This window comes from Coccinella septempunctata, chromosome 1 (genome assembly GCF_907165205.1).
Source record: "Coccinella septempunctata chromosome 1, icCocSept1.1, whole genome shotgun sequence".
NCBI classification, from domain to species: Eukaryota; Metazoa; Arthropoda; class Insecta; order Coleoptera; family Coccinellidae; genus Coccinella; species Coccinella septempunctata.
Window position 1 is genome coordinate 21,138,961 of NC_058189.1, and position 18,285 is coordinate 21,157,245.

Sequence of the window (18,285 nt, forward strand, 5' to 3'; positions counted from 1 at the left end):
TTTTTAAATATTGTGTCGTCTGTCCAACATAGACTTTATCACAATCACCACAATTTATCTTGTAGATCAAACCTGACTTTTTCTCTTTAATAACAGGGTCTTTTAATTTGGTAAAAATTCTGTTCAGAGTGTTATAGCAGTAGGGTGAAATATTAGAACAGTACGGACGCATGACCCTCACTAGATCTTGATAGAGCCCTGGTATGTACAAAAGTCTGGACCAAGTTGGGACAGAGGAAGACGATGCACCATTCACTTGGGTCACAGTGCAGTTCGAAGAAGAAAAAAATATTCTATTAACCAATCTCCTTGGATATCCATTTTGTTGTAATATGTTTGATTGAGATTTGAAATTTTTTTCATGGAAAGAAGGGTCACTCAAATTCAAAATTCTATGCTTAATGGACTAAACGATGGCAGTCTTCTGCGACCTGGGATGCATCGACTGGTAGTTCATCAACCTGCCCGATGAAGTAGGTTTCGAGTATAGATCGGTTATTATTCTATTATTATGACGGATCAACCAGACATCTAAAAACGGAATCCTATTATCAACTTCCAACTCAAACGTGAACTTCAACCTGTCATGAAAACTATTAAACAAGTTCAGTGTCTCATCAACTTTGTCACGTGGAATACACATAATGATGTCATCAACATAAACATGTATAAAAGGTACCAGGAAATTCAATCCACAAAGGACAGATCTTATCACAGCGTCCATCACCATGGACCAATGGACAGATTGAGGGTACCGCCATGGGTGATCCTGCTTCTTCTGTGATGGCTGAGATGGTGATGGACGCTGTGATAAGATTTGTCCTTTGTGGATTGAATTTCCTGGTACCTTTTATACATGTTTATGTTGATGACATCATTATGTGTATTCCACGTGACAAAGTTGATGAGACACTGAACTTGTTTAATAGTTTTCATGACAGGTTGAAGTTCACGTTTGAGTTGGAAGTTGATAATAGGATTCCGTTTTTAGATGTCTGGTTGATCCGTCATAATAATAGAATAATAACCGATCTATACTCGAAACCTACTTCATCGGGCAGGTTGATGAACTACCAGTCGATGCATCCCAGGTCGCAGAAGACTGCCATCGTTAAGTCCATTAAGCATAGAATTTTGAATTTGAGTGACCCTTCTTTCCATGAAAAAAATTTCAAATCTCAATCAAACATATTACAACAAAATGGATATCCAAGGAGATTGGTTAATAGAATATTTTTTTCTTCTTCGAACAGCACTGTGACCCAAGTGAATGGTGCATCGTCTTCCTCTGTCCCAACTTGGTCCAGACTTTTGTACATACCAGGGCTCTATCAAGATCTAGTGAGGGTCATGCGTCCGTACTGTTCTAATATTTCACCCTACTGCTATAACACTCTGAACAGAATTTTTACCAAATTAAAAGACCCTGTTATTAAAGAGAAAAAGTCAGGTTTGATCTACAAGATAAATTGTGGTGATTGTGATAAAGTCTATGTTGGACAGACGACACAATATTTAAAAAGCAGGGTGGATCAACATAGGAGGGATTGTTTGCGATCAAAAGAGTCGACAGCATTATCAGCACACGCTCGAATGTGTGAACATAATTTTGATTTTGATAATGTTGAAATATTAGATTTCGAGAAGAATTGGTTCAGAAGGAATTTTAAAGAAATGCTTTATATAAAGAGAACTCCTAACACGGTGAATTATAGGACTGATTTGGGTGGACTGAATTCTACATATTTGAATTTAATAAATAGAATAAGAACAAGACCGTAGACATATTGTTTTTTAGATTATGTGTAATGTATATTAGACCGACCTGTCCATTTTAATATGTCATCTTGATAAGATTGTTGATTGTTAGACTGATTCGGATTATACAATTGAGTGATTTCTTTCAATCGCGCCACATCGTTTGGTTGTTGATGCTCTATCCCGATTTGTCTTTTAACTCTTCATGACTTTGTTTTTTCTGACAATGAATTTTTTAAATTAAATTGTTGATGATTTGTTCTGAAGGTTAGTCCCGTCACCATTGACGTCTTTTTGTTGTTCTTTGAATGTCTTACATCTTTTTATTTTTTATGTTTTGTAATTCTGATTTTGTAACATTGATCTAAAACATTTCATATTTTAGCTTGATAAAGGCTACATATTAGCCGAAACGTTGCTGATTGAACAATAAACTGCATATATGTTCCTATGACCGTCATTTGCCACCCTTAGTGAAATAATAATACAATAAATGTGATTTTCTCTGAAAAATGAACAAAAGATATTGGAAACTTATCAAAATTCTGATCAAGAACGAACATCTGATCGGCATTTTGACGTACATCTATATTTGCAGTAGTCATTTCGACTAGGTACATGAAATGAAAGTCATCTCCTGTAAATATAAATTTATCTACAAATAACGATGATACACGTAAACAGAAATTTTTTCGCTTTGGATATTTATAAGAATATTTTAAACCAAATAAACGCGAAATTTCTAAATAGTTTTTCATCCACATTTTAATATAAAAAAGTTTTGTTAAGTACACCATTCGTAGCTCAGTATTAGCTGTACTGTTTGTAAATTTGCTTTTTTGAATTGGTTGACTGACCGGTTATTATAATAGTTATTTATGAACCAAAGAAGAAAAACTTTCCATTATAGTCGAGCTTGCAAATTGATAGCCGAGGTGCAGACGTGGCTATCAATTAGGCGAGACAATGGACATTTTATGGCCGAGTTGCATATTAAATTTTTTCGTCGACTTCACACACCTTTATGGAAGTTAGTACTCCCCTGTTTGCAGGGGCTTGTTTACCATGGAAGCTAGGGAAGCTTAATAGTATAACAATAATTTAAATAAATAATGAAACGAAAACGATAATCAAGAAAAATATTCGAAATAATCCAGGGGCGTGTTTACCATGGAAGCTATGGAAGCACAGCTTCCCTAACAAATTCGAATAAATTAAATGATATAATAATAACCCTAATCGAAGAAAAAATTATCACAACAATCTCCTTATTTGCACTTTTCTTGCGAAACAACGTAATACAGGACAATCACAATGTTCCGCACCTACGATACGAACCACTAACCCAGCCCTAGAACGCCTTGAAGCTGTAATCTCGTAGCTTTCCGCCCGTAGTGGAGTTCTGTATAGAATTTCGCTCGGTACCCGCGTGTCTAGGATCGAAAGGGCATCAATTGAACGTGAAATTTGGGCGTTTTGCTTTAAATTTCTAACTGTTGGCTATTTATATTTCCTCACTTGGAAATATCTCTTTCTTATTTGGCCATTATAAGTATTTTCGTGGCTTGAAAAGTACGTGAAATTTGGGCGTTTTGCTTTAAATTTCTAAATGTTGGCTATTTATATTTCCTCACTTGGAAATATCTCTTTCTTATTTGGCCATTATAAGTATTTTCGTGGCTTGAAAAGTACGAGAAATTCAACCTCCTCGTTCCTCCTGTAAGCTGCGATTCTACCGGTTACGCTTGGCGGTAGTGCCGGGTATCGGTACATTATGGGCTCAGTTTTAACTGCTATGATTTTTCGGTATACAGATTTAATAACGTGTCTGGTATTTCATTTCCTGAGATCATAATTCTAGAATTCTCACAGGATATAGGAAACGTGGATGGTCCAAAAACTAAACCCAACTAATGCCGACGTTTCGCGGATATATTTCCATTTCTTCAGGGCTACAAAAGATACAATTTTTCAAAGATCTTATCTTACATAAATCTAATCATATAAAATCCATCAACACAGAATGCAATAAAGGCTGAAATAACATTTGAAATTTCCAAGAGTACGAAACCAAATTCAAAAATCCAACAAGATTTTTTTATTATTTTCTTTTATGATTCAAAAAGGAGTAAAACACGAACTACACTTACATAATCAAAAATACACAAATTTATCAAGTTTTTCGGAAAATAAATTAGATTGGCCGAAAAACTGACTTGAAACACTCACCAAAACTGAAATTATGTTTTCCACCCGATGGATCTTAAAAACAGTGTGATGAACAATACAGACCAGAGACCCATGGAAACTCGAAAAACTTCGTCAGAAAATTCTATATTGTGTCAATCAATCCTATATCCTGTGAAAAATCTAGAAAGATTTAATAACTTCCAAAAGTTATTTTAAACTTTAAATGAAAGAAGAAAATTTTTGAAGAACTCTTCAAAATCGTTAAAAAGCGTTCCGAATTGTTTGTTCACAAACTTTGCTGGTCAAAAACAATAAATAGTCTTCTATTTATGTTTTCTGAAACTTTTTAGGGTTTTCACCCCCAATATCTGAAACAAAATCAATTTTTTATTTAATTTTGAAATTTCAGAAAATGCAGAATCCAACTACTTGAGTTGGAATACAAAAATCGATATAACTATATTCGGTGGCTGGTCAGCCTTAAAATTATTCCAAAGCCTACTTGACGACGAATTTTTTTGAGCGCACGTTAAATTATATAAGTGTGATTTTGAAATGAAAAAGATGGAGTAGCTTACCTAATCCCAAAGGTCTAGACACGCCACTGAAATAATCTCCCTATTTGCATTTTTCTTACGAAACAATGTAGTAGCGGGCAAACTACGATAGGAACCACGGACCTAGCCATGGAACGCCTTGTAAAGCTGTGATCTCCCAGCTTAACGCCCGTAGTGGATTTTTGTATAGAATTCCGCTCGGTACCCGCTTGTCTAGCTATGATCGATCGCGTAAATTCTAAATGTCATTAATTGCTTTGAATATCTAACTAATGTCTACTTATATTTTCTCACTTTGAAATATCTCTTTCTTATTTGACCATTATAAGTATTCACGAGTCTGGAATATTGCTACTTGAATTATTGCCAATTCATGCAACGAAATGTGGCCGCTGTTGAATGAGTCCTCAAATCATTTGGTAGGGACAATAAAAAGTTAGTTTTCTCTTTTGATGGCGGTTCTAAGTTCATGGATATGTTCCTTGAAAAAAATTCAGTTATTCAAAGCGGGCGGGTTTCTGGTTTCAACGGTGTTAATCAATATTTCCACTTTTTTTTTCAATTTTAGGTACTTGAAGACTTGGTTGTTAGTTATGACGGAACTGTTAGAAATGCTGAACGTGATGTTGTACAAGTGAATTATGGTGGGGATAGCTTAGACCCAATGTATATGGAAGGTAAATATATTATTTTTTCATTTCGTTAACAAACGCTAGCTTCTCGCTGAGTTCCTTTGTTATTGTTATAGCCCTCCATCGGATTTTGTAAAAAAAAAAAGATTGAACGAATCTCTTTTTGGACACGTTACACCGGAGGTCGTAATTTTGGAACTATAGAACCAAAATTCGGTTTTCCGGATCCACGCATGTCTTGGAGCGTATTGCTTTTAGTGGAAATAGGAAAAATCGTAGTCGAGCCATTTTTTTATTGAATTCGAGAATTGTATTCGAAACATGCGTTATGTTTCATTTTGAATCTATGAAACCCGTTTCCACGCATGTCCAGGAGCGTATTGCTTTTAGTGGAAATAGGAAAAATCGTAGTCGAGCCATTTTTTTTATTGAATTCGAAACATGCGTCATGTTTCACAATTTTGAATCTATGAAATCCGTTTGCACCGACCATCGAGATAGAATAGAGAGGAGACACTATAAGATTCAATAGTGCTAGAAAAAAAAGGTACCACTAGGCGTGGTTAGGATTGGGACCAATATGTCGGATAGAACAGGGTCGAATTAAGTAAACTTTCAATGAGATGATGTAGGTATGTTCTTGATAGTGAGCACCCAAACAAAGTTTTTGAGAAGTCTGAATAAAATTTGATCATATCCAGATAAACAAGAGGAAAATAATAAAAGATTTGTGAGAGTAAATGATTTATTGGCCTTCAGACGATAATAATATACACTACTATCAGATTACCAAGATAGAAATGAAAGAATACAGATCTATTTATTACTCATTTTCACCTATGAAATGTTATTCTTGCGATTTTCTGTTTGTCTACCTCGTCTCTGCTGGAACAACTGCCGTAGAGCTCATGACACCATTCTATTGTCCAATATAAATCGGAAACATGAACGCAATTTTGTAAATATGACCAAAATTGAACTCTAAAAACACAAAACTGACAAAAAATTCATAAATTTCAAAATCTCGTACCAATATTCCATTTCAGTCAAATGATGACATCTCTATATCTCTCTATTATTCAATAGCAGAGTTCCAGAATTACATCTCGGAGGAAAGTGAGCGAGCAGATTTTCAGGTTACTTTGCTCTGATCGTAATAATGGAACGATGTTGACGATTGAAAAGATGCGATTCTGGAACGAACTATATATATATATATATATATATATATATATATATATATATATATATATATATATATATATATATATATATATATATATATATATATATATATATATATATATATATATATATATATATATATATATATATATATATATATATATATATATATATATATATATATATATATATATATATATATATATATATATATATATATATATATATATATATATATATATATATATATATATATATATATATATATATATATATATATATATATATAAACGTTAATTCGGTGATAACTATGATAACTGCTATACAAATCAGAGAAATAATCAAGTATTAACGTTAATTTCGCCTCAAATAAGTCGGTGCACACGGCTGTTAATGTTAAATTCCACAGGTGGGTGGAGTAGATTACAGGCCCCTTTTCTAAAAATTCTGCTTGTTAGGTATGGGAAATTTTTGAACATGCTGTTCCTCATTCTCTAAAGAAGAATGAATATTTTTAGAAAAACTTTGGTTTACATTCAGATTTGAATTCTTTCATTCATGCTCTTGTACATAATGTAAGCAATCAATACAATAATTTCAAAACTGCATGTATATTGTACATATAAAAAAGGAAAAGAAATATTTATATAAGTCATACACGTTAGATTCATATATACAATTATAAACTCTGACTATTAATACTCCATTCACATTTATTTTAGCACTCGGTTGGCCGTGAAATAATTTTCTCAAGTTTTTGTAACTAGAACGGACTAAGGTTGGCACTCATGAGATGTCGTTAATGTCATAACGCCGTTGCCACAACACAACTAATATCAATTAATATTACAAAAATGCAAATGCCGGAAGTGATTGAAAAAGAGAGAGGAGATAGGGTTCCAGGAAGTGCTATTTAGAATTCAATTCCTGATATTCTTATATCTTCAATAAATTAGACGGTAGCGAACATATTCAATGTAAGTGAATTCATATAATGTTACATCTGAATCTGAACGACTTATATTTTAGCTGAATGTTTCCACAATCAGAAAGATTGTGAATGAAGACGATGACAAAGAGTAGGGAATACACCTTCTGACGAAAATGATGTATTTTTTATGAAATAACTAAAAAAATAAACGTCACATTTTGAAATAATCATTTCAACCGTTTCCCAAAAAAAATTATTTTAAGCACTTAAAAATGAAAAATAAAAATGGGTATTTAAAATTAAAAGCGTTTCATTTCGATTGGCAACATCGACTGAAATATGCATTGATAATAATTGATCAAATGTGTTTGCGATCAACTTCAGATGATTGAGCAAGATAAGTTGAGCAACTGAACAAGTGAAATTGCTCGTACCTACCCCAACTGGGTCAAGTCGAAACTCAGATGAATCTCCACTGGTCTGGTATCAGAAAGGGGGTTCCTAAGGGAAGGGATTGAAGGGAAACACGGAACCAACCCTCCTTCCGTGGCACGATAGATGAAGGACACACGGCACTTCACTTAAAGTTGCTCAATATCACTTTGGTTCACTCAATATACAGAGATGATAAATGGTGCGATGATTTCGGCGATATATATGAAGATAAAATAGAAGAATTTAGGTTTTTGCTAGAAAGATTTCGGCGCGTCCAGCGATGATACGAAGTCGTTGTCGTGATTGGCAGACGACAAAGGCTGTATTCTTTCATATAACGTTGGCGCCTGACAAACCGGAGTCAGGCAACTCAATTCATGATCGAACAGATAATAAAGGACAACAAATACATTATCTTGATGAGATAGACAAAGATGCCTGTCTATGAAGTCTGCGACGACCGAGGAAGGTCGTAAAATTTTATGGGATTTTTATGGCTGGTTGCAGTTGAAGCTCGCCAGTAAGTACGAGCCTGTAAATCAACAGCTGTTATTTTATAAACAAGCTGATCGGACATTGTTCTTTTCATTGACTAGTAGGCGCTGTTGCCAAATCGTGAACTCGAAACCAAGCGATTTAAATTTTAAAACCCCATATTTGAAGAATGATTTTGAATAGTTTCCGCGGTGCATTTGAAAAAATCATGAATGAAACTCATAATTATCCAGTTTAAACTTGCATATGCAGTGATAACCCAAATTGAGGAGAATTACCCATTTCATTCTATTGAAGAACCAAAAAAGTGATGGTATTTGAGAATTTTATTTTTCGGTGAACGAATGCGAAAAGTTACTAGAGGATTTTTGATGGATGTCATCGTAGAATAAATTGCAGAAAATTAATTTATCTATTTTTTATTTGACTTGTCCTATACATGAGGGGTTCAGAGCTGAAGTGAACAAAGTCCATTCAGCCTAATTTTGAGATGAATGGCTGAATTTTTCATGCTGTAAGCGGTGTTGCCAAACATATTGATGATTGAAATAAACAACGATTATGATTCCACTGTGCAAACCGACCTCTAAGCAACGTTTAAATATTTAACATCGGTTAGTTTAACCATGGTTACCAGCGAAACGGTGCAACCGGGCAATAGTCGCGCATAATAAAGCTTGGTTTAGACGGAGCGCACCCACTCGCGAGTCAAACTTCGCCACCGACTCGCGCACTAAAAACCGACCGATGACGGCTCACCTTGAGTCTCCTCGAGGGTGAGGGGCCTCAATCCTCATGGCGAGGAGCATGTTTATACTATGCCAGGTACCGGAAGCGAGGCTGATGCGCGAGTACGTGCGCTTTGCAAAACCGGGCTTTGTAATATCGCGTTCAATTAACTTAGGAGTTGAGAGTTGGCTAACTTCCCACTTGTTATTTGACAAGTGATATTTGTCACTTGGCGGCATGGACACTCTCAGTGAAAATAGGTATTCAACTTATATTTGCCAATGGTTATTTGATATTATTTTGAGCTGCATAAATCCGCACTAAAACTGTGTTGTTTGTTGTTTTTATAGCTGTAGCACTGATATTTTCAAAGGACCGACTGGTGCGTACGTCCGGATCACACAAACTGGCAGTTTGTGCAAGCAAATTGAAGGTGTGAGCGCAGAAACGAAATTGTCTTAATTTGCAATTCTGCAACTTTTCATATATCGTGTAATGTTCTCTTAAAAGATATATTGTAGGGGGCATTTTTCATCAGGAATTTACAATTATGGGTTATCCTCGAAAGTAGGATACACGGCATCGCTGACCCTTTCAAAGAACTTTTCGAGCTCTACGAAATTGCAATTGATCATTTTTCTGTATTATAGTCTACTCAGCGTCATCCATCTAAGCTTGAAAGAAACATTATTCCGATGCGCCCGGTGAGGCGCTTGGAGTGGAGTCCTTCTTTTTGTATTGAAAGAAACATGTTTAATCACGACTTTACGAAAAATTGATTTTAACTTTTTATCTTCCACTATGTTGGAATGAATTTCACTCCAAAACCTCCTGGAATGAATTCTTCTCTTATTCCCATCAAAATCGGAGATCTGTTTCGGTAGTTATGTAAGGACAACATACAGACTTTCGCATTTATGTTTTAAGTAAGGATTAATATTAATCCTTATGATACTTATGAATTGATTCATCGGTGAACAGTTAACGGCCGGTTTCATAATCAAGCCTAAAGTCCCTTCAATTTTAAAGCTTCCTTTAACCCTACTAAAAATGGCAGTAAAGGAAGCTTTAAGCTTAAAGTGACGTTAAATTCGATTATGAAACTGCACGTAACAGTTTTATCAAATAAATAAAACCGGTGGAAAATCGTCGAATCTATGAGGGATACAAATTTTCTTGCAGAAACATAAATCATCCTATATCTCTGTAATTAATAGATTTACTGCCGGTTTCATAATCAAACCTGAAGTCGCTTCAATTTTAAAGCTTCCTTTAGCCCTACTAACAATGACACTAACGTCCAGTTTCATAATCAAATTGAAAGTCACTTTAAGCTTAGCGCTTCCTTTAGTGTCATTTTTAGTAGGGTTAAAGGAAGCTTTAAAATTGAAGCGACTTTAGGTTTGATTATGAAACCGGCCGTAAAGGAAGCTTTAAGCTTAAAGTGACTTTAAATTTGATTATGAAACTGAACGTTACCAAACATTTGTAAGTTATAAAAAGCTCAGACGCCGAGAGCAAACAGAATTTCTTGAGCATGCATGGTTTCTACCATTTTCTCAGCGAATTTACACTTTTTTAATGTGTTGTTGGAGAGTCTATCTTCATTTTTTTCGATATTTGATTTTAGTTTTCTTCTGTCAAAAAATTAAATCTATACAGCTGTCAAAATAGCTGGCTACTCAAAATGAAACCTCATAATTGGAAAAGGGTTACAACATACGACCTAGGCTATTGTTGAAATAGTCATACCGTCATAAAATTCCTGGATATTTATTAAAAAGATGTCTGTTCATCATTTTATGCTATTGTTCTTTTTCATTATTTGTGATGGAAATGTTAAATAACTTTTTACTTATATTTGATTTACAATTTTCTTTCAAAGGTAATGGTGTGCCTACAAATTTTGAAAGAGTATTCAACCATGTTAAAGCCAAATATCCATATAGAGATGAGGAGCCTCTGACTAGTGATCAAATTAAACGAGCCACAACTGCATTCCTAAGTACTGATGCACTCAACGAATGTAGTGAAGATTTTAAGAACGAACTGAAGTAAGAGTGGTAAAATTGATTTAATGAACACGTAATGAAACGAACAATTTCAGGATGTTTATGAAGAAAATTGAGGAGAAAGTGGAAAGCGTTGAAAAAATCTTCGGGAATTGTAAGGTTGCAAACGAAATTGAAAGACTAACCTGTAGTCAATTGGTAACATTCCTTGAAACGTGTGGACAAAAATACTTGAAATCGGTGGTTGAATCTGGGACGGCTGTTGGTGCTTTGGCAGCGCAAAGTATAGGAGAACCTGGAACTCAGATGACCTTGAAAACATTTCATTTTGCTGGTGTTGCTAGTATGAATATTACACAAGGAGTGCCAAGGTATTCAATTGCGTGACAAGAATTGAACCGAACTAAATTTGTAAAATCAAAATATTTTTGAAATGACGAATACGAATGCTTTTAAAGGAATATTTTTGAAATGCATAGGCATATTTTCTAAATACGTATTCCGCAACTTCGAAAATATTCATTGTTGATTCGTTGTTTACCACAAAAATCTAAAAACAGATTTGATTTCCTGACACTTATTACTGATACAGTAATAATAAAATAATTTTTCAGGTTGAAGGAAATTATGAATGCAACTCCTAATATAAGCACACCAATTATCCAAGCTAGTCTTGTGGATTCTACAAATTACAAATTTGCTCAAGCAGTAAGAAATCGAATCCAAAAAACAACATTAGAGGAGGTAGGATAACTTGAATTTTTGATTTCTATCATCACAATTTAGTTTTTTTTTCAGATAGCTACTAAAATATTGGAATGTGCTATGAAAGATATGGGTGTGTTTATAGTTATTTGCTTAGACTTTCAGCGCATGTGTGAACTTGAAATTAATGTTGACACTGTGAAGTACAGTTTATGTACTTCGAAATTGAAATTGAAAGCAAATGAAGTTAAGGTGGAAAGTAAAACCATTATCAGTGTCAAACCAGACAGGAATTACAAAAAGCGAGATTCAATTTTTGTCATAAGTGACTTGCTTATTGCTTTGCCAAAAGTCATGGTGAAGGTGGGTTAATTATAAAGAAAGTTATTCTGCTGTAGATGATTTCACTGTTTTCTCATCTCAAGAAACATTTCACTTTTTGTGTATTCATAATTTTGTAACTGTCCTTAGGGTTACACAACAATAAATAAGGCTGTTGTAGTAAACAATGATGATAACACTTATAACTTATGTGTTGAGGGTAATAATTTAAGAGAAGTCCTAGCCACATATGGAGTTGATGCTAATAAAACAAGATCTAATAATGTCATTGAAGTATACCGAACATTAGGTATTGAAGCAGCAAGGTAATTATGATTTTATTTTTCTCTTAATCTGAGTACCTACGGTACTAATATAAATTTCTGTGAGGCTAATAATAATAATTTCAATTGTTACTTTGTTTGTCTTCTGACTATTTTTTCTACAGATAAAATAAAAATCGAAGATTCACAATTATAGTGTGCCATTCTATTTTTAATACCGAATAATATATTATAATAATAAGTATCCCAATTTTTGGACAATGAAAGGATGCAAAGAATACAAAAAATATTATGTAAAGAGAAAATAATACAAACTTTTCGATTCGAATTAAATAAGTTAGAAAATTAATAGTTCTCCGTGCACTTATCCATCAAAACCACAAAGCTTAGGAGTGTGTGTGGCCTACCCTATTTCAAAAGAATATACAGGGTGTTTCACGAGTGAACAGACAAACAAAAAACGTGAATAGAGGGCAGTTTTCTCCGATTCATTTCGTAAATTTTAATAATCTGAATGGATTCTGAAGTTCTGTTGAATAATTGTGGTTATAGTAAATCGAAACAAACTTTCCATCCTGTCACAAGATGATGTGACAATAGATGTGGAATTTTGAAATAAAGAAAGTAAATAAATATGTAGTTTATTTCCAACAGAACAAGTACAATTGAAGAAAAAAAATCAACATTTCATGAACCAAAATTGTCACGCCATCAACTTAGAAAAATTTTTCATGTCAAACAATAACAACATTACTAATGAAAAGGTAATCAAAAATTAATTATATGAGACAAAAAAAAAATCTCTATGAAAAAACAACGTGTAGGTTTGAATATAAATATGTACATTATCACTCAAAATTAAAATTGTAGATGAGTTTCAGTGAACTTAAAAGTATGATTCGTATTGATGTTGATGTTTTTTCGTAAAATTTATATCGGTATGTAAATCTCTACTTCTCTACCTTTCTGTAGAGAAAGACCCTGAAGAAGAATAAAACTATTATTCAGAAGCTTGGCAAAAACAAAGAAGTGTAGTACATTCATTCTCCGAAAACCAGCCTATATCGCATTGCAAAAGAAACTTTTATATACTGAGGTGGCATAAAGAAAATCAGACTATATATACAGGCTGGGGCATAAGTCTGGAATAAAATCAATGTTTTTTCAACCAAGCACTCAAAATGAAAACGCTGAAACCCAACAATTGACTTTCAATTACCTTCATTTTCTGTCAATTAATAGTTTCTCAACCAATAACTTAACATTAAGATTCTGAAACTGTTAATTTAGTTCTGTTTGGGAAATAAAATTGAATATTTTTCTTCAACCGCAACCCCATCTAAAACTTATCATTAGAAACTCAAAAACGTCTTGACAAAAATAGATCAGTGTTTAATTTTAAAAAACAAAGATTAGAAACTCAAAAGCCTATTGACAAAAACTTTATCAATATTTAATTCTAGAAAAACAAAGATTATGGTGGGATTCATTTCCAGTTATTGGTTAAAGAAATAGATATTAATTTTATTCCAGGATATTCCCCTGTATATCCTGGGTCTGGCCGACCCACACCTTGAGAGCACATGCCGTCACTTATATCTGGTTATTCATAATTGTCATTAACAGTGACAATATGCTTTCTTATTGATAATAAACAAAAATAGAAAAAAAAAACTACGCTATCATAAAAATAGTATATATAATTTGATATCTTCAGAATAAATCGCTTTTTATGGATAACGTGGACCTGAAGTAATTTTCCGGATTGATCTTTACCTCATTCACTGTTTTAGTGAAGGTAATGATTGAAAATTCGAATAAGTATGATATAAATGTTCTTTCGAGTTCTTCATTGATTCCATTATTGTTATTATTGGATCTATGAAGATCTATTGGTCTGGTCTTATTACTCTTTGTTATTGAAACATTGATCATATTCATGCACAGAAATAGTTATTTAATCAACTAGTTTGTTAATGACAGCGATTAATGATTGAGATATTTGCGAAGCGACCACGTTATTGTTCGAGATCATTAATCGCTAATTCAATGAACGAGTTGATTACAATTGATTACCATTAAGAGGTTTCAGTAACGATTAATTTCGTGCACATTAAAAAGAGCTATCATTGACAGGTCCCTTTATCAAATTGAGTAGTTACAAATTTTCAGAATGCCCCACAAATTTACTAATAAAGAATATGAAGGAATCAACGTCGAATCATCGCCCAGTGTGCGTCCGACGTCTGAAACGGTTTGGTTGTCGGATCGTTAAGTCCCGTTACACAACCCAGACGGGTGGATTGGAAGGGTAGGACACCAACATTGGACTGCAGACATCCTTATCTGACACCCCTCGATTTCTTTATTTGTGGTTATTTGAAGACCAAGTTCTATGAAACAGATATCCTGACAAAGTAAAAATTATTAGATCGAATAAATGATGCTTCCGATGAAATTCGTAGAAATCCTCATGTAATAAAACAGGCAGTTATCAGCCTCATGAAAAGGGCCGAAAAGTTTATAGAAAGTGGTGAAAATAATTTTGAACACCTACTTTAGACAACTAGTTATCCATAGAAAGACGATTTATTCTGAAAATGAAGTTTTCATTATTAGTTATAGCGCAGCTTTTCCTTGCATAATTGGATATTATCAATTACTAAATTTTTACTAAAATTTTTGTCGTTGTGAATGACAATCTTGAAGAACCGATTATGATATAATTGTTGAATACATTCAACAGAATATTTGTTGAAGAAAAAATTGCAATTTCGAATTTTTAAAACCTCTATTCCTTAGAGGCGTCTGATCATAAAACAATTATGTATTTATAAAACATGATCCACAGGTGGGGCGCATCAATGCTTAATTTATTTTGAGACAATCATACATGTAGATAACGAAAATGTTGAAAGTATGATTGAAAACTACATATATTCCAATGGAAACATTGTGGTTGCAACATGATGGAGCTCCTGTGCACTATTCAAGAGAAGTGCTCGACATTTGTCTAACACTTTTGAAAACAGATGGATTGGCAGAGGTGTACATGTAGCTTGGCGTCCTCGATTCAGTTTGTTGATTGGAAGTTTTCTCAAATAGATCCGTTCCATTTGTGAAAGCTTTTTATGATTTCATATCTTAATCTGAACTCTACTTAAAAACTAGTTCAGTTATTAAAATTGTTCACGCACAGGCTGATACGATGTCACCGGAAATATAGGAAGTCAGAAATTTCGTCCGGTTCTGTTTTTCTATTATAATTTGTAAGAAATTTCAAGGAAGGCGATCGAAAAGGGTGACAAAACTGTAAAATTTGAAGATTTATTGAAAGGAATGTTTATTGATCACCCTGTATGATGGTGTCGAGCAGAGATTTAGAATTTTTATTTTGAATTAATTCTTTTCGAAAACGAAAAAAAAAATCATAATGTCCAGGGCGATCCATTATTCACGAAAATAGGAAAGGTCAAAAATTTTCCCAGTGCTGATTTATTCGATTTCAGAAATATTGAAGAAAAGCGATAGTAAAGGGTGATAAAACTTCAAAATTTAAAATCATTCGGTCGATTAGTCAATGAAATTCCACTTATAAGATGAACATCACCCTGTTTATCCCAAACGAAGTCACTCAGGCGATTAAAACCTCTTGATTGAGGACATCCTGTCTATTAAAACGTTTGCTAAATTGTACCATTCTTGAGATATCATGAAATAAAGCGTAGCGTGTGGTCAGATTAGTTACCAATTTTTATTTAGTATAATAAAAAATAATGCTCTTTGTATACTTTTTTTTCAGAGAAACTATAATGAATGAAATTATGTTGGTGATGGAAAATCATTCCATAAGCGTTGATTTTAGACATGTTATGTTATTAGCGGCCCAAATGACGCATACTGGAGAAGTCTTAGGAGTAACAAGACATGGTCTAGCGAAAATGAAGGAATCCGTCTTTAATTTAGCCTCTGTAAGTATAATTTATTATACAAATTTCAATTGAAACAGAATGAATAATTCATGTCACTTGAGTAGATTCACATCTTGCTTCCTGAAATTCTCCCAAGGTGGTATGTGAGGTGTGTTTTCTGTATAAAGGTAAGCGTCCACAGTTCCGCATCGTACGCAACGCACGGATCGCATAGAAAGTATTTTAGAATGCTTTGGATAAGTACAGTACGATACGTATCAGTGGACGTATTTATATGAGTTATAAGTACGTCCTCTGATACGTATTGTACTGTCCGGATGCATCGCTTGATTATTTTAATGCGATCCGTGCGTTGGGTACGATGCGGAACTGTGGTCTCTTACCTTTAAGGACCATTTGTTGGAAAAAAGCTTCTGACATGATGATTTAATTGATGTCTGTTACAAATAAGACAAAATTTTCAATGTTTCTCTGTCTGCGGTTTTTTTTTGCCAATTTTTGAACCCCCTGTGTGAAAGCGTAATTTGGCTTTGCAAAAATACAGAGTGTTTGAAGATGAGGCTTTTTTTTAGCAGAGGGTAGAACCGGTCAAAATTAAGTGTCTCACCAAAAATCACCTATACAAAACTTTCAAAATGACAAAGTGGAAAAAAATATTGAAAATTATTACTGAAATAGATCCTAATACGACTCTAGACCGTTTGTTAGCTGAATTATCGCAAAGCAATGGAAAAAACTTATCGATTCGACCATGTTTTTTCGTTTAGGATATTGGCACGTTCGATATTTACGTTGTAATAAAAATGGAAACTTAGGATTGCCGAACATTTCTCAGTATTTTTTAGTAACTTACTCGATTTTATGAAATGGTTCATTTCGATACCAACTGACAGAAGAGACTTAGGACACAAGCGTGAAAAAAAAGGATATTACTTCAAAATCTCACCAATAAAATTAGTCTAAATTATTCACGAATTTTTTCATAATGCCTCACCTTTGAAAACACTCTGTATATTTGAGAAACGTCGGCATTAGCTGAGATTTGCTGATTCTTATCACCTTCCTAATTCCTATAAACTTATATACTGTACGTAATGATAAGTTATTGTTTATGATTTAATTCATTATTTTTCAGTTCATCTCACAATTATCCTTTAATTTGTGGCCAAGTTATCTTCTTTCTTTTTCATTTTTGACAATGTTATCATGATCTTCGATCTTCTCAAGTTTTCTTATAGTTTCGAAGAGAATAGGAACAGAATCAAGAATCATAGAACCTGTATGCTTTGTTGTAATCGCCAATTATTTCTTGGAGTTTGCTGAAAATTCATCATTTCCGACCTCAAGAAATTAGTGTCGACAAAAAATAGTGGCTATATGTCTGTCTGTCTCTGTTATCTATTGTGAACACGGTACAAGTAGCAATTTTGACGTCATCGAGTTCAATTTCGGCAGGATTATGCAGAAACACAGCATCTAACTAGATAATAAATCTGTATCGTCCAAAGATGCAAGATGCAAGGCTGTAGCAAAGTTCTGAAATAGTTTTATAAATTCATTCCCATATAATACTTAATAAACATACGAAACTAGTGGAAGGCAAAACTAAAGATTCAGAATATTCACATTGAATTTTTGAAATAGTTTCCTCTGTTTCAAGCCGCAAACATGTAGCCTTTTTTATTAAATTTTACTTTAAAATGTTGTATTCCACGAAAATGATTCAATAATATGTTCTCTACTCCTAATTTCTGCTTTATAGACTTTTGTATTTAGATATATCCACAAAAAATAATCTAGGAGGTTGAGGCGATCTTTGTGGCCAATCAATGGAAGCTTCGCGACCTACCCATCTGTTCGGATCAGTCCTATTCGGTTGATTTCTCACGAACAAAGCAAAAAGAGGTGCATTGCCTAATAGAGAAAGAAATTCAAAAAAATTCTGACACTACATTTACAATGGGGAATTCTCCTCAATTTGGGTTATCACTGCATGTGAAAGTTTAACATGAATAATTAAGCGGTGAACACATATGAGCGGCCGCGGCCACGATCACGTTCACGATCGAGAAACGATCAAACTCGTCCCATGCAAATTGTATTATTCCGCACATAATAT

The 18,285-nt window shown here is 33.7% G+C and overlaps 2 protein-coding genes across 2 annotated transcripts in view; both read left to right on the top strand.

Annotated features, from left to right (window-relative positions):
• LOC123322907 (DNA-directed RNA polymerase III subunit RPC1) overlaps nucleotides 1-18,285 on the top strand; it is a 64,526-nt gene that overhangs the window by 44,055 nt on the left and 2,186 nt on the right. Inside the window, exons 17-23 of the mRNA XM_044910989.1 lie at nucleotides 5,074-5,182; nucleotides 10,798-10,966; nucleotides 11,020-11,295; nucleotides 11,539-11,668; nucleotides 11,723-11,992; nucleotides 12,101-12,276; nucleotides 16,037-16,205. Of these exons, the coding sequence (XP_044766924.1) occupies nucleotides 5,074-5,182; nucleotides 10,798-10,966; nucleotides 11,020-11,295; nucleotides 11,539-11,668; nucleotides 11,723-11,992; nucleotides 12,101-12,276; nucleotides 16,037-16,205 (1,299 nt within the window). The remainder of the gene's footprint in view (nucleotides 1-5,073; nucleotides 5,183-10,797; nucleotides 10,967-11,019; nucleotides 11,296-11,538; nucleotides 11,669-11,722; nucleotides 11,993-12,100; nucleotides 12,277-16,036; nucleotides 16,206-18,285) is intronic.
• On the top strand, nucleotides 788-2,228 carry LOC123322908. Its single transcript, XM_044910990.1, has 2 exons — nucleotides 788-2,025; nucleotides 2,144-2,228. Exon 1 carries the CDS (start codon nucleotides 793-795, stop codon nucleotides 1,780-1,782), a length of 990 nt encoding a protein of 329 aa, XP_044766925.1. The 5' UTR covers nucleotides 788-792; the 3' UTR covers nucleotides 1,783-2,025; nucleotides 2,144-2,228.

What these genes read in the sequence shown, in the direction of transcription:
- LOC123322908 (XM_044910990.1), top strand. Translation starts at nt 793, where the DNA reads ATGGTGATGGACGCTGTGATAAGATTTGTCCTTTGTGGATTGAATTTC.